The sequence below is a fragment of the Protopterus annectens genome, chromosome 16.part0 (assembly GCF_019279795.1).
Source record: "Protopterus annectens isolate FY-2018-M chromosome 16.part0, PAN1.0, whole genome shotgun sequence".
Lineage (NCBI taxonomy): Eukaryota > Metazoa > Chordata > Ceratodontiformes > Protopteridae > Protopterus > Protopterus annectens.
The window spans coordinates 584,082,940-584,106,488 of NC_056750.1; the positions used below are offsets into that span (position 1 = coordinate 584,082,940).

General features: G+C 40.7%; 1 protein-coding gene across 4 annotated transcripts in view; it reads left to right on the forward strand.

Annotated features, from left to right (window-relative positions):
- Positions 1-15,060, forward strand: part of PPP1R26 (protein phosphatase 1 regulatory subunit 26) — a 75,199-nt gene extending 60,139 nt beyond the window's left edge. For all 4 annotated transcript variants that reach the window (XM_044058450.1, XM_044058451.1, XM_044058449.1 and 1 more), the window contains one exon: positions 10,832-15,060. In XM_044058450.1, coding sequence (XP_043914385.1) covers positions 10,889-14,845 — 3,957 coding nt within the window. In that variant the 5' untranslated portion in view covers positions 10,832-10,888 and the 3' untranslated portion in view covers positions 14,846-15,060. The remainder of the gene's footprint in view (positions 1-10,831) is intronic.
- Positions 15,061-23,549: the final 8,489 nt, after the last annotated feature.

Here is a 23,549-nt window from a genome sequence, read left to right on the forward strand (position 1 = left end):
AAACTAAGTTTGAAACTGTCTTTTAGGGATCTTTGCAGGGAAGCTTCACTCCCGTCAATATTGGGGGGGTGCTATTCCTCCCACACCCTTGGTAGTTTGGAATTACAACTTCATAGTACGAGGAATACCTGGAGGTAGCATATCCTCAGACTTGGTGTACATGTTGTCAGTTGCATTTACATTTACAGGTCTGTTAGTCTGACAATTGCAATTATGATTTACCTATAAATTATGATTTATTTATAAACTTTGATTTGCAGCAAGTGCCTGCAGTTACTAATGCCTTTTCCAGGTTTCCTTAAGTAAATGTTTTGGTGGCTAACTTAGTGAACGCGATTCTGTTGGGCATAAACTTTTTTTTCTTCCTTCAACAAGGTAGAGTTCTGCATTATCTTACGTTCTTGATTTTTTTTTTTTTTTTTTTTTTTTTTTTTTTTACAGCTTGGATGATCTTGGGTTAATTTGAAAATGTTTCTGTCTTAAAGATGGATCAAATAATTAAAACATCACGCCCTTCCATAAGTTATATTTTGCATTAGTGTGAAAACCCAGTGTTTGAACCTAGTGCTGCTGGAGTGCTTCCGCAGGTCATAGAATAACCTGTTTATTCAACTGTCCTGGTTTATTTATCCATCTATATTCTTATCTGCCGTTTCACCCTTTGTTTCTGCTTCTCGAGCTAAAGTTTCTCGTCTTGCTGAAAAATGTGCGTCTGGGATTTAAGTTTTGTGACTGGAAAATAATTCTACCTTCTTGAACCTTGATAATCAGACATTGAATATCTTTTCAGGAAGACACTTTTCTGCCAGGATGATTTTTGGGCTGAAAATATTGGAATGTAAGGCTCCATGACTAACCCTGTGGACCTTTTTTGCAGTTGCTTTTAGCCACTCAGTACTATTTAACACTTCTGTGCTGCATTTATTGATTTCGTTGAATTTATCACTGTTTTTCAACCTGCTCTTATTAAAGAAACATCTGTTACTATACTGCTGTTAGGTTGTTTTAACAGTATTCTCATATTCTATAACCTCCTTTGGTACTGAAAAAGCTGTTCTGAGTTTGCCAAAGTTTTCCTGAGTCTGCCAAATTATTCTGTTACCTTGTGCACTTCATTCTGTATTTTGTTCAACATTTCTCAGGGTTAGTGAACTTATTCCAAAGTATTCCTGATACTGCAGGATTTCTGTTACTGCACTTCAGCTCAAAACCAGGTAGTTTTACATTAGGAGGGGTCTTTTGCACTGTGGTAGGAGCAGAACTGAATTCAGCCAATCCAAGTTGGTAACTGCTGGTTTAAAGTTTATTGTATTTTTCTGATTGTCCTGAAGGATTAACTGTTTAAAAGTCTTTCATCCTGCTGGTATAAAAGCCTCACGCAAACGCTGTTCCCCATGTCTAGTATATATATAGCGCTAAACATTTTGCAAGTTTTGCCAGAGGTCTGGAGAGATTCTGCTGAAATCCAAATCATTTACTGCTAAAATTGAAAAAATTCCCATTGGTAGTTTAGCTTAAGTGTTTAATTTCACCTGTATTTAAAACTCGCACTTGCGAGTTGCTGAGCACCACTCAATAGGGTTCAGTGGTGCCTTGTATAGATGCAAATGACTTGGAAGACAATTTCCTCCTAGACATCTGTTACTGAACCCTCCCAAGCTTCCCTGCTGCATTGTAGGAAACTCACTTGTGCACTGAGAAGCATTGCCATAGTTTTCACCCCCTAGCCTTCACTAGAGTAAGCCCCTTTGTAATCCAATCGCAAAGTCTGGTCAAACTAGCCCACACCCTAATAGTAGTTATGATAAAAACTTGCCATAATGGACAGTCAGTTTCAGCAATTTCTCCAGCCAGCCTGATTGACATGCGTCTCTTGAGGCAATGTAGTAATTGCCTCTGCCTCACGTATACTGACAACGACTTACTCCTAAAACAAACAAATACAATATGTGAGAGATGTAATTGCACTATGAATTTGGAGTCAGTTCTCTAAAACTGGACATCAAATAGGTTGTTAGCACACACACATCACCTTTCACACACAGCAAAGTCACAACACATAAACTACATACACAGAGGTCCTCAGTAGAAGTCTACCAAAAGATCAGAGACCTCCCAAATGTCAACTACTTGCTCACACTGCAAAGCAAATAGAATTCACTGCACATAACACGTGTTAAACAGTGTCTCAGCAAATAAGCCCATAAAGCAAAACCTCAAAACCAAATGTCCTGGTCATAGGCGACTCCAAAGTGAGACACAGATGTCCCCCTTCATCAGGCTGGACAAGGAGAAGGTCACAGCCAGCTGCCTGTCAGGTGACAGGATCCGTCAAATCATGCATGCACTCAGAACTATCGGCAGTCCTGGCTCCTTAAAACAAATCCCTCAAACTACATCTGTGATTGGTTATGCTGCTGTACCCCAGCTCCTGACTTCTTTCCCTGGTGTTACCTCTACTGTTACTATCATTTCCTTCCCTTCACTCTGTCTACTTGCTGCCTTCCCTGCCACTCTAGCCTGACGTTTTCCCTCCTTAGCCCTTCTATCTCCTCTTAGTCTTACGCTGTACTTAATATCCCCACTGCATTGAACCCTGCAGACATATTACATTAATGTGTAATTTGAATATATGCCATTTATTATTTCTATTTTTTCCATGAATGTAATTATTTTCACTATTGTTTTATTTTCTTTCAATGTAACAGTACTGCTCAAAATTCTTTATGTATATTAATATTTTCTTTGTATGTAATTATTGTGGAGCTTTTCTCCCCGGGCTTCCACTGAAAACGGGCTCTTTCCAGGCCCAGTGGACTTTTCTAGTTAACAAATACAGTCTAAGTAAGTCACCCAGTAAAAAATTATCTGTATGACTTTGTCATAGTACATGTTGGGGTGAATGACTTGAGACATATGTGTCTGGACTATATAAAGAGACATGACTGAACTCTCAGATTGTGTCCCAGGCAGGTATGTCCCTAGCCCTAAGGAGCATTCTACCTTCACCCAGGATGATGCCAAAGTAGAGACAAAAATTATTGACTTCAACAATTGGCATTGCTTCTGGTGTCAGTCCAGGGGGGATCCAGTGTCTCAGCCTGGGAAGATGCATGGTTGACAGACCATGCTCCTTTGCCAGAGATGGTCTTCACCAGTCTCCTCTAGGGTTACAAATACTGGCAAAGGCAGTTGCCATCCCCATAGTGCCTTTTTAGGCAATTTCAAAACAAACTACAGTCCAACCAAAATAAGAACCCCAAACAGTTCTGGAAATCAGTAAATTCCCTTCTCCACCCAGGATCTAAAAATAACCCTTGCCCAGACCCAAGTAAAACTGACTCAGATCTAAGCTGTCTCTTCAACAAATTCTTAACGGAATCTATAGCTAATCTTACCAAATCCTTCCCCAACAATAATACATCCAACTCTCTTTCCTCTACTCCCAACAACCCCTCTAACTGTCCTCCCAGTTTCCAGCTGAAACCTGTTTCAACTATATTCATAAAAAGACTCTTATCTAAACTAAAGCCATGCACTAATGCCCTGATAACATCCCTCCTCTTTCCTTAAATGTGCTGCAAGGTATTGCTCTCCCTATCAGCATCTTAATTAACAGATCTATAAAAGAGTCATATGTTCCTATGCTTTGGAGATCAGCCTACATTCTCCCACTTCATAAAGGAGGCAAAAACACAAATATCTCCAACTTTAAGCCCAATTGCCCTACTCTCACCTTTATCAAAATCCTAGAGAAATGCATCCACCACCAACTCATGCCTTTCTTAATCCATAACCACCTCCTAACACCCACCCAACATGGTTTCCGCCCTGGACACAGCACTATTACTGCCTCACTATCCTTCTTAGAAACAGTCAACCAAGCCAGGGATTCTGGGTTACTAGTTTCCACTGTACTGCTAGATCTGTCTAAAGCCTTCGACACCATCTCTCACAAACACCTTCTCTTTCATCTATCAAACCTTCATCTCTCCCCTGATACTCTATCCTGGTTCTCTAGCTACTTATCAGATAGATCCCAAGCTGTCAAATGGAACAACTTTACCTCCTCCTCCTTACCTACACCCACTGGTGTTCCCCAGGGGTCCATCCTTGGACCCATGCTTTTCAACATCTTCATAAATAACCTTCACTCTGCCATCCCAGACACAACAGTCATCCAATACGCAGATGATTCTACCTTAGTCTGCCGCCTCCAACATTCCCGAACTACTGACAAAACCCAAATAGCTTTTTCCACTACTGAGAACTGGATGCACCAAAATCATCTCTCTCTAAACTCTAATAAATCCAAAATTCTTCTCTTCGCTCCCTCCAGGGCTTGCACATTTGATAAAACAGCATTCAAAATCATAAGCCAAACAAAGTCAACCATAGAGGTGGTCCCATCTGCAAAACTCCTTGGCATCACTATAGACGAGCACCTCAAATTTGATAGCCACATACAACAAACCATAAAGAAAACCCACCAAAAGCTAGGTATGCTCTATAAGAACAACTGCTTTCTCTCCAACTCCGCTAGACCTTCCTTAGCAACTACCTATCTTCTACCATCTCTACTATATGGAGCCCCTCTCCTTACTAACCTGTCTTCTTCCATCTCCACTAAACTCGAAATCTGCTATAATAAAATCTCTAAATTTGCTACCAAATCTAAAACCTCTTCTCACCATTGTCTTTTCCTACAAACTCTGAACTGGCTAGAACTCCCTAACTACCTAGACTACCTCCAACTAACCACTGCTCACAAATTAATATTCTACCCTGAAAAATGCCCAGCCCTAGCAAACATCCTTCCGCCATACACCCCAAACAGATCTCTTAGATCTGAACACCAAAATTTAATCACCATCCACAAACCCAATCGCCCTGCTGGCCAGCTCCTTCTCTCCTACTCTCTTGGCAGGAAATGGAACTCTCTCCCTTCTTCTCTTAGAACAACATCTAACACTGAAGCCTTCAAAATCCAACTTTTCTCTTACTTATCCTCTAAACATAAGTGCACCTGCTTACATCCTACATAAATCTACATAAATTCCCCTTGAACCCTCTACATCCTTTCTCTTTACTCTACCCTAATACTATCTTCTTTTCTTCTCTCTTTCTCTCTCGATCACTGCTTGATCAAACTATATTCTACTCTCAGTTTATGTACTTTCTCTCTCTCTACTCCTCATATGTAAATATTGTAAATAGCATGTAACCTTACACCTTCTTTTCATACAGTCAAACCTGCTACTTGAAGGAAACTACTAAATCTATTGTATCTACCTTCCTGAATGATGGTTTTTGAAGTATACTGCGTGTATTTGCTTTTTTTACTAACTGTATTCAATGTAATGTTATTCCAAATGTATATATTTTATTACTATCTTTTACACTATGTAACTTAGATTGTATTTGCTTTGCTTTTGGAGCTTTTCTCCCCGGGCCTCCACTGAAAATGGGTACGTTCTGGCCCAGTGGACTTCCCCGGTAATCAAACTGGAAATAAAATAAATAAATAAATAAATAAAATTTTCAACATAAAAAAAGCCACTTGAGACAAACTCAAGGTTATGCTGCTTAATGCTATGTGCCTAAACAGGAAACTGCACTCCCTGGAAGCATTCCTCACCTTGGAAGATGCTGATGCGTCTGCAGTCACTGAGACATGGTTCAAGCTGCAGACAGCACCCTGGTTGTGCAAGGCTACAATGCCTTCCACACGTTCAGACCCCAAAATGAATATGAAAGAAGCAAAGATGGAGGTATATCCATTTTTATTAATGCTAAATACACCTTGAGAAAGGTTAAACAGTGGCTCTCTTGAGCTACTCCAGGTCCAACTAACAATAGGTAAAGTGCCCTACCACATCATTGCTATCTACAGGTCCCCCATCATGAACAAAGAAAAGCACACTGCCTACCTGGACTTACTAGAGTTACTCCCTATACAGCCGAACACTTTGGTCATGGAATATTTCAACAATCCTTCAATTAATTGGGTGACCTACATGAACACAAACATGGTTGCCCTGAAGTTCCTGGACTTTGCCAATACAAATGCCTGGGAACAGCTGGTCTGCACCCCCCCCCCCCCCAAGGAGCTCAAATGTCCTAGACTTAGTACTCACCAGCATGGGAGGTCACTGCACTACCCAGTGTGCATTGCCCTCCCTGATAAGGTCAGACCATAAATCTGTTTCGTTTGAAGTAATGATCAGACCTGACACCCCTACAGGAGCAAAAAAACTGAAAAAGTTTCTCCAAAGGAAACTACAGCCTACTAGGTGATTATATAAAAAGTGTCAACCCCCTTGCTAACACAGCCAGCAATGATCCTATGCAAAGGAGTACACAAATGTCCTATATAACCACCTAAACAACTGTATAGACTCTGCTGTACTTGACTGGATCAAAATCAGGTCCTCCAGAAAAAACAGGCCACCCTGGTGGACCTCAAGTATAAATAGGTTACATAACAAAAGAAAGAAACTGATGTCTAAAAACAAGAGGGAAGTTACTCAACAGAAGAAGAATATCCTCCACAACTTGAACAAGCAAATCCTATATCTATTAAAGTCCTCTAAAGCTAGTTATGAGGCTAAACTAGCATCCCTAGCCAAGAATAATCCATAAGGTATTATTCATCTACGTCCGAAATCTAAAAGGGAACACCCACTATGTGTCAAACATAAAGTGGATGATATCTCTTATACTGAACCTGAGAAAAATTGCCAACCTACTAGCTGACAGGTTTGGCACAAACTTCATCCCCTGTCCCCACCAGCCATACCCTAAAGCATACCTGACACCAGTCCTCTACCCATTATCTACAAAGAGCAGGTCATATCCATGCTCTTCAAAGCCAAAAACATTGCCTATATGGGACCACATATCATCCCAGGCTGCTTACTAAACAATCTAAAATGAGACCTAGTAAAACCACTTGCCATTCTCTTTAACCTCAGCCTAAGCACTGGCTTTGTCCTAGCAGAGTGGAGAGCAGCAACAGTAATTCCCTTGCACAAAGGAGGTCCATCAACAGACCCGGGAAACTTAGACCCATAAGCCTAACCAGTCTTATCTGCAAGGCCATGGAAAGAGTATAATGAAGTACATAGGTGACCTTCAGACTCTTGACCTGCCCAGTTTGGCTTCATTAAGGGTAGATCATGCTTATTGAACCTAGTGGACAACTTTTGAGTGTGTCACCAAAGCTCTGGATGAAGGCAAAACATTACTTACTGCTTATCTTGACTTAGCCAAGGTTTTTGACAGTCACTCCCTCTGGTATCATTGATAAACTCTTCCAGCTGGGGATTAACCCATATGTCACTAGATGGGTAACCAACTGGCTCACTGACTGAACGCATACGGTCAGAGTTGAGCATTCAACTTAAACCAGTAGACCAGTTACCAGTAGCATACCACAAGGATTTGTGCTGGGCCCTCTACTGTTTGAAATCTATTTCTCGGAAGTCCAGGTGAAACTAGATGGCGTGTGGCTGATCAAGTTTGCTGATTGCAAACTGGGCATGATCATAAGTCCCCAAACAATGTTAATATATTAAAAAAGGGCTAACACAGACAAATGATTGGTGCTAAAGCCACAGAGTAAAACTAGATGCAGAAAAGGAGATTATTATCCCCTTTGGCAAAGTGGAAGTCACTGCATATTACAATATTGACAGCGCCCCCCCCCCCCCCCCCATGCTCACACCCAGTGGTGGATGATTTGGGAACATGGGTTGATAGCAGTCTAAAGTTTGATTACCATGTGTCCACAGTAGTAACAAAACCCTTCTGTGTTGCCCATCTCATAAGTAAGGGTATTGCATCCAAGACTAAGGATATTATTTGCACTTAGTCCGGATCAGACCACTAAATAGAGTATAATGCTCCTTTTTGCATGTACCTTACCAGACACCTGCAGCAGCTGGAGAAGAGTATAGAGGTTTCTCACAAAGAAAACTCAGGTCCTCCAAAACATAACCTACACAGAAAGACTGAAAGCCCTGTTACTACTCTGTATACTGCAGGCTGCTAACAGGCAACTTGTGCCTGGCATAGGGAGCAGTTTTTATTCTCTGCCCTAATGGAAATGCTGCACATCTGCAAATCAAATAGGACAAGAGTCACTTGCTCCAGGGATCTCAGCCTGCTGAAGAGACAGATGTATCTTCCAGAGACTGCTGTTTCTCTGGAATAAAATCCCAGTTCACGTGAATAACCTTATCCAAGTGCAACCTAGACATTTGGATGGAAGACCATAAATTCAGCCTGGGGTGGCACCTATGTCCCTCATGGACAGAGGCAGTCAGTGCTGATACACAGACTCAGTTTGCAAGTAATGATCATCTAACCAAGGTCAGTTAGGGAACACTGGTATAAATGGGTAGGCTTGAAAAGGCCCTAGGGCCATTAGCCTGGTAACCTCCTATGAACCTGTATTTCAGAGAGTTTGTAAGGCAGCATCTTATATTTTACTGTCCCTATTTGTTTACAGTTTCATGTGCAATAGCAGCATTCACCGGCCAAAAATTAGGGTACTTGCCATTTGTTGTGATTACAGCTTATTCCTTCTCTTCGTATCAAGATTTATATGACAATCAGTTTTTTTTTTTTTTGGGGGGGGGGGGGTACAGTTTAATTTTTTTTAAGTGTTGGAAAGGAGTTTCACAACAGTTGTAAGTTTGATTATTTAATTATAGCACTTTACTGAACTCAGCAGGTCACAGATTTGTGTAAAATTGTAAGAAGGGTCTTAACAGTGAAAGCCGCAAAAAGTATGGTTACCACTGTGCCGTTCAGGCCAAAACTTTTTTTTTTAAGAAACAACACAGTACTTGAAATGGAAATGTATGCTGGAAACTTATCTGTGGCAGGAAAAAAAATTGATCAGTGAAAAAGTTGAAAGATACTCTGTTACTTGGAGTTCCATATTGATGATTGTTTCGTTCCTGACAGAGATGGTGTCTGTATGGAGTCATTATGCCCTCCTTCTGTCTTTGTAATTTTTTGCTGGTCCTCCAGTTTCCTCCCACATCCCAAAGACTTGATATTAGACAAATTGAAGGTCCTCAAATGGTTATAGCAGTGTGTTTGTGTGTGCGAGCATGCATATCCTGCAACAGGCTAGCATTCCAAACGGTACTAATTTCTCAGCTTTACATCCCAAGAATGCAAGTGGGGGCTCCAGCTGTTCTGCAACCCTGAGTAACATGAACAGTAACAGGAAAACAACTTGGGATGAGATTGAAAGGTAAAATTGACCTTTTAAGAATGAATCCTCCATCCTGCTTAAGGTACTTTACTGGGCTTCTTTGAACCATCTTTTAGCTATCTCCTTTATTAAACAAGAGAATGAAGTGGAAAGATTTTACATTTATGTACATGGATCTTCTAGGTATTTACTTGTGTAAATGCAACCTTAAGCAAACTGATGGTTTGCTTTCCTCCTTTTAAAGGAAAATAGGGTCCACCTTCATGAATGGAATTACCTTTTCTAAATGGTTAATTGTATTCCCTTTTTTTATTACATATAACTGAATACCATGACCGGGGGAAGGCTGGTTTTACTCCACCTAGTCAGTGTCTACCTACTTAGCATTTTTTTTTTCCCCTGGGTACTGTCTGTCCAGAATATGTATAAGCATGCCACTTAGGCACATATTTACATATTTCATAAACATGTTAGTCTTAAGTTGTTGAAAGATTTGCTACTGCTGTCCCACAGGATATGCATTTCAGCAAGTGCTTTTGCAGGATGTTCGTGTCAGGCCAGCAGCTTCAAGGAGGAGCAGTATTGGCAATAATTTGAGTATGTTTATATAATTTGAATGCATCAACTATATTTGGTAATTGCAGTCAGTAAATCTACTGAAGTTTGCAAGAAGTCCTGTAAGAAGAGTAAGGTTAGCTTAGTGTTTTTTCTTATTTTACTAACATTTTCAGTTGCTTATTGCAGTTTTTGTGTGGGAGGAAAAGCCCCCCCCCCCCCATAATCATTCTAGATTTATTTTATTAGAAGGCATTTAGTCTTTATAGCATATTGAAGAGACTGTGAATGTTTTCCTGTTATGCTTGCCTTCCACTGTTTTACCTTTTTCCAAGAGTAGTTGTTGGTAACTTAGTTGAGCTTGTGACTTCTAATCAGGGTTCATCCGACAGCTGCAGCATTTGTTTTCTGTCATGCACCCTTTAGCCACATCCTTTTAGCAGTATGACATCCTTAAGAACTGACGTCTACTCCACCACTCTTTATTTCCTGTACATTTTAAGAATTCATTCAACAGTGATCATATTGTTTGAACCTTGTTACGGTGAAAAGAGTAATTTTCATGGGATTGCTGTCTGCTTCAAGGCCAGACTATAAAACTATACAAGTGTGTAGTTCTTGTACTGTTACGACAGACTTTCTACTGACATAATTAATATTCAGATGCAAGATGTAACTGCCTCAGAGAGGGGAAAATATATGCATATTCTACAAGAAATGACAAATCTAGCTAGTTGTGTGTCTGACTTGTTTTATGACTGTTACCTATTTGAAAATATTTGGAATGAAAACTTTACAAGGAGTTCGTGTTTGTTTATATTTGCTTTATTTATTTATTTAACATTTGTTGACCAGGAAAGTCCGACTAGGTTCCACAGAGCCTGTTTTCAGCGGAGGCTTTACTGTTTTTTTCTTTAACCTCTATTTACAAGGATTAAATAAATGCTTAGTAAAGAAATTGATACACAATGTATCTTCTGTATTAAACTGGTATGGTATTATGTATACTTGGTAATCTTGTTTTATTTATTTTTTTTTTAATTTTAGGATGTGAGCAAGGCTGCCTCGTGATCAAATGCCCAGGGGTTCATTTTTCCTGCTAGAATGTTTCTTATGAACATTCAGCCTTCAGTTGCTTTGCAGACACAATGGAGGTCATTCACATTGTCCAACTGCAACCTTCCTGTTTGCTTTTCTGAGTCGGAAGAAGAAATTTCTGGAATATCTGTCCATGCAAAAGTGCAGATGATCATAGACAGCTTAAAAAGTGAAGAATCTTCCATTGATATGAACAATGAATATGAAAATGTTATTAAAAAAAAAGTGGTTGCAGATAAGTATGACAGTTGTATTAAGAAGGGAGACTCACCAGTAGTTAACAAGGGGATAATTTTAGAGCATGCCAGCTGTGACTTGCCTACCAACTTGGACGAGGATGAGTGTTCAGAGTTGGGCCCACTGGTGCTGGATTCGGACAGTGATGATTCTGTTGACAGAGATATAGAAGAGGCGATTCAGGAATATTTAAGAACTAAGACAAAATCTGATTCTTTGTCTGACAACTCCAGATGTAATGCAGTCAGAAAGGAGCAAGTGTTCAAAAAAACATCTGCACAAATCAAATTGGGGAAGAGTACTGTACCATCTGTTTTACTTCAAACCAATAATGGTGCAACTGCAAAAAGTTATACATGTTTGGAGGCAAAACCCGGTAGAAAGTCTGGGTGCTCATCTCCATCCAGTGTTAGCAGTGATGATTCATTTGAACAGAGCATACAGGCTGAAATTGAACAGTTTCTACAAAACAAAAGGCATAAAGAAGCTAATAATGACTTTAAAACCAGTACAGCACAAGTAAACAAAGCAATTCTAAGCAGGCAGTCAGGCCAAAAGCTTGCACCTTTAAAGCCCCGTTGTCAGACTAAGAGAGGTGCCGACAGAAAGCACAGTGTGGTTAACCAGGGAGGGACAACATGTGCAGCAGCTGAGGAACTCTGGAAGTCCAGTATTCAACCTGATGAGTCAAAGCCTGCTATCAGAACTGAAAAAGTAAAGGAATTAAACCATACACATTTTAAAAAGCTGGTGAGAAGCAGGTATGCAGCATCGGTGTGTGGTGAAAAAAAAGCCCACCAAAGTTGTAGCACTTCATCAAATACTGTAAAACCTTTAAATGGAACTAAAGCATCATCAGTTGAAGAGTTGTCTGATTCAAGTAGTGATGATGGAATTGAAGAAGCCATTCAGCTTTACCAGCGGGAGAGGCGAGCAAAAAAAGTATGTGATTCAGCAGTATCAAGTGCTGATTTACAAGTTAAGCATACTTTATGTAAGGGTTCCAAACAAGCGTGTCTGGAGGGTGGTGGTTATACAGCAGAAGTTTTGTCCATTGAAGAACAGCACGAGTCTCCTAGTAAAAAAAGAGAATTTTGTTGTACAAGTTCTTCAGAAGAAACTCCTGCTTGCTGTGAAGCTAGTAGTGACTCGAGAAAACAAAAGGATGATGGTTCATCACCTTTAGGCAAGGTAGCAGTATATGAACCAGCAGCTGAAGTACCCTGTAGAGCAGACACGTCAGCTGAACTCATGTGTGCAGAAGCAATACTTGATATTTCAAAAACTGTAATATCAGCTTTGGAAAATGAGCAGAAGATGCTTCCATTTGGTACCTTTCATAAACCTGAAAATGTGCCTTATTCCTTGCATAGTGACAACAGTTCAGTTGACAGTGATGATGGTATTGAACAAGAAATAAGAAACTTTTTAGCTCTTAAAGCACAAGCAAACACTCTGGCCTCCAGAGATTTAGAACCTGAAAAATGCACTTCACTTCAAGAGAAGAAGAAACAGAATAATGATGAATCTTATTTGTCTGGCACACGTAAATTATCTTTAAATCGCAAGAGGCGACTTAAAAGTAGCCCCAGCAGAGGAGATGAAGTACTCAAACAGGAAAGTGCTGAGAAGAAATTGTGCATTGAACTTGCATCTGCGTCCAGATGTACTCTTCACTGTCAGATTCGCAAGGAGGTAACTTCCTGCCAAAGAACTAGTTTTTTAGTTCTAAGAGAAAACCGTGCTGGTGGTGAAAAGTACAGTAAACCTAGCCAAATGGATTGGAAGTCAAGTCATTCTGATTTGCTAGATACTACTAATCAGGAAACCCAAAGGCAGCAAGGGAGAAATTGTATGCAGGTGAAGCCTAGATTACAACCAAAACAACCTGGATTTGCTGTAGATGACAAAAGCAGTTCCCTGGACAGTGATGAGGATCTTGACAGTGCTATTAAGGAACTTCTGCGTTCAAAGAAGAAACTTAAGAAAAAAGCTAAAGATACAAAATGTAAAAAAAGAGTCAGATTTGGGGATGTAAGAACTCATTTTGTGGATAAAACTGATGAAAACAGGCAAAAAGAGTGGAGTGGCAAAAGCCATACTACATTAAAAAGTTGTCTCTCAAAATCTAAAGTAGACTATGTAAGGACAAATGAAAATGAACGGTTCCAGAATTCTTGTAACAAGAAAATCAAAAAGGAAAAAATGGAGAGTGAATGTCCTTCAAGTGTGTGTCACTTAAATACTGTGCAAACTAGTGCCACAGATTGTTTTACCGCTAGGACATTGTCAGGAAGTAAAATTGTTCCTGCTCATGCACCTGTATTGTCAGATGATAGCAGTTCTGTGGACAGTGATGATAGCATAGAACAAGAAATCCAAAAGTTTTTGGCTGAGAAAGCTAGAGAATCTGAAAGTAAGGCTGCAGTAAAGGGCCACAGCAGGGCTCTAAATAGGCTTGCATGTTTTGACCAGAGCACAGAGAAGACAGACAGCTTCTGTAGTCAAGAAGATGAGTCCTTCAGAGCAGCAAGTAATCAGAGTGAGGTTATGGATGATCAGAAGACCAAGGGATCCAAAATTAGTAGTCTTGTATTATGTAGTGGAGCAAACCTTAGGATTCTAGCTGAAGTCAGTGATGAGTGCAGTACAAAACACACAGACATCCACAGTCTGTCTGTGGTAAAGCCAAACATTAAACAAAAACATGTTGACAAGAAGGGTATAGAAACTCTAGATAGTGTTTGTTCAACAGATGTGCAGAGCAGCATCTGTGGGATCAAACAAGAAACCAATGAGCTGCAGTGTCATGATGTCTGTATCAAAACTGAAACTGTTGATGGGCAGCAGGAGTCGTGCATTGTGAAGTATGCAAGTAAAAATCAAAATGATAGTGCAGTGAGTGTAATAAAAAGTCATTTTAAGGGGCAAAATAAACAACTTTCAGAGGCAACAGTCTGTCTTACTGAACAGCACACTACAATGAATATATTAACTGAAGTAGACAATGTGAGTGAGGCAGAAACCTACAAGGAAAGCACTTTAAACAAAGCATGCAGTGATGCTAATAAAGATTATCCAGGAACTCTACAAACAAGCAAATATTCAGAAGGCAGTAGTTGTAGTTCTCAATTTACAGTCCAAAGTGTACACACAGCATCCTCTGGGGAAGAGGGAATTTGTGGTACTGGTAAAGAAACTAGCTATTTTTGTGCCCCACTAGACACTAAACCTGATTTACGAAATTTCAATACACCAAGGATATCTGTTTTAGCCAAATGTGCAGCTGAAAGATTTCAGCAACAAGAAATGCTTGCCATTTTCCCAAATGATCAAAGAGCATCACAGTTTCAGGGAGACAGGTTAAAAAGATCACATTATAACTGTAATGAAAAGAATGAATCCAGGGTAGAAGATTGTGAGCTTGCAGTCCATAATATAGGCACATTGCACTCAAGTAGTGGCTGCAGTTTGAAACATGAGAATAGTTGCCAAAAAGTGGAGAGGTGTGAGCATGGTTTATGGACTTCACCTTCATTGCTGGTACAGGAAACTGGATTTCCCATCTCCGAGAGTGAACAGAAAGACAGGGAGTACAAATTTAATGTAACATTACAAAAAGAGTGTTGCAGCCAGAATTCAGAGCAGTTTTGTAATGAGCCAGCTGACAGAATTAAAGAAAATTGTGAGAGTTCACAAGAGAAAGAATATAATACAGATTTGTAAGTATTGATATTTTGTTTTGTAAGAAGATTTTTGTATAAATTTAGTAATGTAAATAAGGAAAAATTCTTGGCTTGGCCCATAGGCATTTATGAGATGCAGTGTAAAAAGTAGCTTGGGCATGCCATGAAGCAAAATGTTTGTAAATTTTCTTTTGTAAAAAAAAAAATATTTAAAAAGTCCTGCAAAAGCAAATATAAAATGTAAATTGTTTTGTAGCCCCGATTTTTTTTCATCTTAAATTGCATTGTTCAATTTGCACTTTTTGTTGTGTGGAGATAGATTCTCTACTTCAAAATGTGGAACCTCTTGAATGTATTGTTGCATGTCTTGCTCTCATCCGAGTTTAGCTAACAAAAAGCATTTGCTGGGAATTTGGCAGTTTGGCTGTGAAGCACCTTTTGTAGGCTTCTTATGGTTGACTTAGTTTACATTTTTATTTTTGAGTGTGGTAAGTGCTTATGTATGGATTCTTGTCATGCAAGTCTGTAATGTTTACTTCTGAAGTAACGTTTGTCAATGTTGATTGTAACTGCATATATTCTTTCTCTAAGATGCAGGTTGGTCTTTGCTGTTACTAGGTGTGAGCTGGGGATTCTTCTTTGACATGACCTTTTTTTTTTTCCTTAACAGAAATGTATTGAATTATAACAAGTAAAAAGAACAGTATGCAGTTTTGACAACAACAACAACAAAAATAGAATAGCAAACAACCTAAAGCCAAACAGAACAATGCAGTGCATGAAGTAGCATAAAACCATATATCCAGATGGGTTTATCAGAAATGTTCTTATCTGTCAAATTGTCTAAACAGTATTGCAGATGTTGAAGGGCTCAATGTAGAACAACCTTTTTAAAAAGTATGTGCAGTATATTCCACATGATGATAGAAGCTGTTTAGATAACCAGGCATAGGTGCTAATTTTTGTTTCAAAGTTCTGGCCCTTAGCAACTTGACAACACTGGAGAAGATCCATGCTGTTTCTAGATGGGAGCTATGAACCTGATTACATTGTGGCTTAATCCCAAAAATCTAGAACTTCCTTTCCAGTGAATGAGGTAACTCTAACATACTAGCTAACTACTGGATGAGAAAACCCCATTGTATCCTGATGTTTGGGCAATCCCAACAGTTAAGCAAATTGTCAGCCACTTCTATATTACACTTCCAGTGCCTGTTGTCCTCTTTCAGCCCTAATCTAAACTGACTCTGAGGAGTATAATACCATCTATAAATGATAACTGTTGATCTTGATATTTGGGCCATTTGTTAAGTTTCCTGGATACCTCCTAGATATCTTCTCACTGTTGGAGAGAAATATCCACCTGCTCATGCCTCTTCCAGAGGCTTTGTACAAGTTCACTCAGAGTATTGACGTAGCCTTTTTTTTATATTGGAGAAGAAGCCCCTTCTCCAAGTTCATCAGTAATTAAAAGCTGCTTATGGTATTAGGTTCTTAGCATATAAGATAGCTTGATGTTGACAACTCAACTCCACGTGTAAAATCTGGAAAAAGTGGGGACGGATGGCTGGATGTTATACACTCTGATGTAACACTAACTGCAGTAGATAAATGTTCACTTAGTTTTATACTTAATTAATGATTAGTGTAGCAGAGAACTACACATTACTTTTCACTGCTGAAAAAAATTGCAAAAGTAGGAATTGATGATCGTGCATTTGCTTTTGTTTCGGCACTGGTAAGTGTTTCATTTAGTGTCTTTAGTTGTAATTAATTGATTTGTTTGTTTTGCCAACAGTGGGTTTAGTCTAGGTCCTTGTTTAAAATAACACATATAGTGAATATTTGACTTTTAATATTTTTGTTATATTTGTGTTGTAAGAGCTATTCCATTAAAACACCTTATGATAGTCGTGCGAACTTGCCAATGACGAGTTAAGTTGGTGCTAATTTTACTATGGTATGATAGGGTTTGAATAACTGAAATGTTATGGCCCTCTACTTACATGCCACTACAACCCTTCATGGATGATTGATACTGAAACCTGGTACTCCTTTGTAGAAAGAGAAAAGTTCTTCTGACATAGAAGCTAGATGCTGCTGTCTAGGAAGAACAGAAGCAGCATTTTCTGTTCGGTCCAGCCACTTCATTGCAAAACACATGCTAGGAAAGGCCAGCACTCTTCCAGACAGACTTAGTCAATGGTTGCTGATACTCCACAAGTGGTTCATTAGGCAGCATGTTCCACACAGACTGGGCTGCCTGTGGGGCAAGCCTTAATACAGGCCTTTTCTCTCCAGCCAGTACTGACTTTAAGAGGTGTTTTCCTTGATCATTTATTTTGGGTATATGTCATCCATCAGTGCCCTTGTTCCCAAGTAGCCTTCTCTGTATTTTTCCCACTGCTGTCCATAGTGAGGTCCATCCAGAAAATTAAACTCTCTTAAATAGAGTTTTCATGACAACCCTCTTTTAGCCTTATGGATGTTGTTTCAACTACTTTATCCTTATTTGTTGAAGAAGCCTTTTATGTCCTACTTGGGGCCCTTTTATTCCATCTTTCTAGAAAGTTTCACCCTGGCATTCATTCTTTAAGGCAAACAAGATCCATTAAGTCAGTAACCTGACATTTTCAAGGAAGGTAGTGCATGTATTCTTTTTACAGACGTCTTCTCTTTAGAAGACTCCGAGAAATGGGACATAGTTTTGTGTTTGGGCTTTTCCCAAAGGACGCATCTCTTGCATCATACTTTTTTCTTTTCTGTATTGTGTGTCAGAGCAATGATTCCAGGATTCAGGTCTCATCAGCCAGAGTTCATTTGGCTGCCATATTCAGATTTTTATTATGAACTAGACTGCACTGTCTTGGTTCCTTCACTATCTGTTATCTGTAAAAGCTCTCCTAAGAGAAGCCCATCATGCTAGCCTCTACCTTTCATTGACCATCCAAACTGTGTTGCTTACACTTCATGCTGGGATTATACGTTGTCTCTGTTCAAAACAGCTTGTTCTGTGATCTTTTGGAGTACTTGTCCCAGAAGACCTTTTTTCACAGCAGTTACTTGTGCGAATTTTTTTGAGTCACAGACTACTGCAGTGAAAACACCTTTGTTAGTGTTTCACATAGACAGGGTTTCACTTAAAAATGACCATTTGCTAATAGCCACGGTGTCCATGGAGAGAGTAATCTACATCTGTCTACTTGTTTTATTCCCTATCTCTTTTATCCAGTGAGTGTATCTCCTCCTTTGCATTTACATTCTCAGATAACTTGGATGTTATATTTATAGAACCAGGACTACACTTGAAGATAACCAGTTCTTGGGTTCTTTTGTTAAAACTAGGTTGGTACAAAAGGTTCTTAAAATGATCTAGTGTAGGGATATCAAGCTGATTTTTTTTTTGTTGCTCTAAATATGGTAGACCTTCTTCATTCTGACAAAGAGCTCATTCCATAAGAATGAGCCACCTCTATCACCTTCATCCGTAAGGCTTCTGTGAGTGATACTTTAGCAGTTATTGTTTCTCCCTTAACACCTTTTGCAAAATATTTTTAAGCTAGATGCCCTGTTAAGAGTTGGCTGTTGGAGAACACTTCCCTTTTTTGTATAGTCCCATGGATAAATACACCCAAAAAGATTAGCATGGGATTCTGGACTACTTGTTTATAGAGGGTAGATCTCCTGTTAGCAGATATTTAAGTTATGTTCTTCCTGTAACAGTGGATTTGTTAGAAGATTGATCAGCACAACATATCCTTCCTCTGTCCTACATCTTTGAAGTGTCTGGTATGGATTTCCTTTTTTTCTGTCATCTGTTTCCCTGTATGCTGCTGAAGAGCTACTGCATGTAGTCTGGGGGGGTAATCCGTCAAGTTGCATGATGGTAAATTGTGGGGGAAAGAGTTTTGAGTGACCTGGGAATAAACCAAGATGGTAAGGGGTGAAGGAGGTGGTCCTGAGCAGCATGGGAAAGTTTTATATGCTAAGCAGTTACGCCTACATCTTCAGTTCTTCTGGTTACATTGCATAGATCTCCTGCCAGATCTGATATGGCAAGTTACATAACTTGTGATGTGAAGTTGTTCTATCTCGCCGTTCATTCTTACAGATGGGTTCGGAGCCCATCCTCTGCTCTGAGTCAGTCTACTACAAAGCTCGAGGTCTTCAGACAGCTTGAGGTCAAGTCCCTATCCCATGATGCACCTTGCGTTACCTCAGATCTAGTTTGCTGCTGCAATAGACCAGAGGTTTCCTAGCACAGCTCAGGCCAGTATAGCTTTATTTCTAAAAACTTCACTAAGTGTTGTATTACAAATAATAGTTATTTATAGTTATTCATATTTATAACTTTAATAGTTTGATATTGGATAATTCTTCTCATTTTGGACTTTTTTTTTTTTTTTTTATAGGCTTTTAATATTCCCTTCCCTTCCCTTCTTTGATGTGCCGTTATAAAAATATTAGCATAGTTTTATATATATATATATATATATATATATATATATATATATATATATATATATATACAGTGTGTGAGTGCATTTAGATAGTTATAGTTACATTACATTTATTCTTATACAGCCCATTTGTTGTTTAGGGCTAATTACTGTAGTTTGTTTGCTAAAGTTGTGTGTGTGTGTATTCTTCTTTGAGACTACAGTCAGTCATTGTACAGTTAAAATTTTGGTACTGTAGAATTCAGTATGGCTGACCTAAGTCTGGCTTTAAAAAGTGTCCAAAGTGTGGACAGAAGATGTCTGTGACAGTCACATAAATTGTGTTTATTGTCTTGGAGTCTTGCACTTGCAAGAAAGCTGCTCCATTTGCCATTCTTTTTCTACCAGAGTTTTACATGAAAGGAAACATAAATTCATTGATAGAGGACTTCTGAAGTCTTTTTTTTAGGAAGCTTTGAGTGACCAGGATAAATCTAGCCAGTGTCCCAAGTCTTCTAAGGCTTCTACTGATGTGACAAAATAAAAAAAAAAAAACTTTTATCGGCTCCACAACCTTCAGAGCAGAGTGTCCTGTCATTTCGGAGCCAGTCCCCAGTCTTGGAACCGGTCTCCGAAGTATTAGTCTTCCATTATCCAGTTGTTACCACCGTCCATACATTCATCTCTGTCCTCGATCAGCCTATCCGATTTGGATGTGGATCGTGTGGTGCAGAAGTTGCTACAGGCACCGGCGTTTGCTAAATTTTTATTGGCTCTGACCCAAGTAATTTTGGAACCGAAGACACTTATGCCATCGACTTCCTTTCCTCTTCGAGCCATACCGGCCCTTCGGAGACGGAGGAGTTGGACCTGATAATTGTTGAGCCTTCGGAGCCGACACCTGCCCCAGTGCCATTGGTTCCATTTACTTGGACTTCCTTGGCACCCATCGAGGAGTCTAGGAGCCGACACTCTCCGGTTGGGTCCGGGGAGGATAGTCGGACTGACCTGATGGCTCCGACTTTGCCTCTCGGGGCCTCTGCTCAGATGAGTTCGGCTCCTACCTCTGGTTCAGAGCCCACTGTTTCAGTGCCGAGGGGATCGGTTGTTTCTTCAGATCCAGCGGTCCCTTCTCATTGGAGTAGAGGTGCCTTTGAAGCCATGACAAGAGTGATGTCCCCCAGGACATCTACAACTTCAGGTCCAACTACCTTCTCCCAAAAAATGCCTGTATCGCTTCTGCCTCAGAGATCCCTTTGAAGTGTAGAGACCCTGAGCCTCAGGAAGCCCCACTGTGTGGCCCCTGCTCTTCTCGAGACCTTACCATAATTCCCACTGATGAGGTTCCCAGGAAGAGAATTTGCAAGAGGAAGCACCTAGACTCTCCACAGGAGTCTCTCATGTCTTATACTGACTTAGATGAATCAGAAGGGTCCCCACGGTCCCGCTCTGAAGATAACTCATTTGCAGAGATATCAGAAATCCTTAAGCAGAGGGGTGGCTGGAAGTCCACCAACCCTGCTGAAGATAAGTCAGTTTTCCTGAAGACTTTTGGGTCTCAACCTTCCACCTCTTGGGTGTCTCTGCCGTTTGATGAGCTCATGGAGCTGGTCTCACGAAGGGCGTGGGAGTCTCCGGACACCATGGAGTCCGTCTCTAGGAGGCCCAATAAATGTATTTCTGTCCCTCAGGAGAAGTCCGTTCTGACCAAGGGAGTGCCATTTGATGCCATGGTGGTGACAGCAGCCACCAAAAAGTAGATGTCAGAAACGTGTTCCTCTATCCATCCTCCTAACAGAGACTCTAGGATCATGGATAGATATGGGAAGCGCATGTACAGTTCAGCGACTTTTACCATGTGTTTATTGAACTATCACACATTTTACAAGACTGCAAAGAGACCTCCTAAAAGAGCTTGGAGATGCTCTTCAGGGTACAGTAACTGCAGGAGCCTCAGACAAAGTTGCCTCCCAGCTTGCTACCCTCATTTCCATAGTGAACTCATCCATGCGTCTCATCTCGTATGCAGCTGATGGAATGAGTAGGGCAGTGGGTACAAGAATTGCTCTTAGGAGGCACTACTGGATGCGCTTGTGTTCCTTCGCGGAGCCCTTTAAGTCATCCTTTCTCAACACCCCTTTTGATGTCTTGTCCCTTTTCGGGCCCAAAATTAAGGAAACTTTGACCAGGTGTGAGCAGGAAGGAAAGACACTGTCTGCCGTCGGAGTCCATTTTTTCACCCCCTAATAGACACTACCCCAAGAGTCAAATGGGAGGAAGGATGTGGTTCCGAAAAGCCCAAGTAGCCTTTCTGGACACACGTGGTGAACCCTCCTGCAGGGGCAGAGGAGGGGGCAATAATAGAAGATGCCACCCTCGCAGCAGAGGGGGTCTGCAAATACAGGGTGACAGAGACCAGTTCTTTGGGAAGCTCTACCAGCGCTCCTGAAAGGAGGCCCAACTGTCCTGTTCTGGAGGCAGTCAGGGGTCGCTTATCTTTGTATCCAGACGCCTGGCTCAAAATAACAAATGGCAATTGGTTACAAAGTATAGTTTCCAGAGGATATTTTATTCCCTTTGCCATTCCCTCCATTGACAGCAAAAATCCCGGACGTTCCACCCAGTTACAGGGAACAAGCAACAGTAGAGGTCCAAACGTTGCTAAGAAAAAGAGTCATCCAACCAGTCCCAGCAGACCAGACAGGATCCGGAACTTACTCAAGATTCTTTTTAGTTCCAAAAAAGACAAGGACTAGAAACCTATTTTGGACCAAGGCAGACTAAACAGATCTGTCAAGAAAGAGAAGTTCCAGATGGTCACTTCAGTCGATGCTTCCCTTTTTAGGGAAAGACAATTGGACGTGCTCGATAGATCTACAGGATGCGTACTACCATATAAAAATGGCCAGATCTACAGGATGCGTACTACCATATAAAAATGGCCAGACCATCTAGGGATCATCTGCACTTCCGGCTGGGAGCCAATCATTACCAGTGTCGAGCCCTGCCCTTTAGTCTTACTAAAACCCCCAGAGTATTCAAATCTGTGGCAGTGGTCACGGCTCATCTGAGTCGTTTAGGATTCCAGGTGTTTCGTACTTAGATGATTGGCTCCTCACCTCCATCACCAGGCATCAGCTAATACAAGCCAGGGACACCACTCTTACTCTTTGCAATCATCTGGGCATTACCATAAATTCAGAAAAATCTGCCTTGTCACCATTGCAACATATTGTTTTTATCGGAGCAGAATTGGACACCACCACCACCACTTTAAAACTTCCAGCAGAAAGAATTTTACTACTTTGCCAGCAAGTCCAGAACATCATGTCCAGTGACAAGGCTCCAGCATCAGAAGTGCTAAAGTTGTTGGGTATGATGGCAGCTGCAATAATAGTGATACCGTTGGATTGCATGCACATGCGGATTCTACAATGGCTGCTATTCATTCAGTGGTCTTATCAAGAGCTCCCAGTGTCTCATCTCATTATTGTAGCAAACACATGCAAAAAGGATCTTAGGTGGTGGTTGATCACTCTTCAAGTAATGATAGGTCGTACTTTTATCCTACCCTTGCCATCGGCCACAGTGACCATGGACGCTTTCCTGATAGGGTGGGGGGGCATTTACAAGGAAGAACAGCCCAAGGCACGTGGACCGAACAAGAGACACATCTGCATATTAATGTCCCGGAGATGAGAGTGATACTTTTGGCATAGCAGTACTTTAAGGACTCTCTCCCTCTGGGGACAGTTGCGATTCAGACGGATGGCATGTCAGTGGTCTGGTACTTGTACTTGAAGGTCCTATCCCCTTTGTCGCGAGGCCGTAAGAATATAGCAGTGGGCTACAATCCACCCAGCGCTTTCTGATAGCAATGCACATCCCGGGGAAATCCAACGTGATTGCAGACAAACTGAGCAGGGCAATTTTGTTGCCTCACAAGTGGTCCCTCAAAAAAAGAGGTAGTGGAGAGAATATTTCACAGGTGGGGCCAGCCTTGCTGTGACCTTTTTGCTTCCTACATGAACTCAAAATGTAGAAGCTACTTTGCCCTGATTCCCCCTCCGTGAGATTCCTCAAGGGACGCACTCATACTCTATTGGCATCTGGGTCTCCTCTATGCATTTCCACCAATTCCCTTAATACCCAAAGTATTACAGAAAGCAAAAGCCCTGGGAAGGACCATTATTCTAATAGCCCTTCATTGGCCTCGTCAAATTTGGTTCCCCTTCCTTCGACTTCATCTCTTGAAAGAGCCTTGGATTCTGGACCCAGTTCCAGACCTTCTGACCCATTTATCGG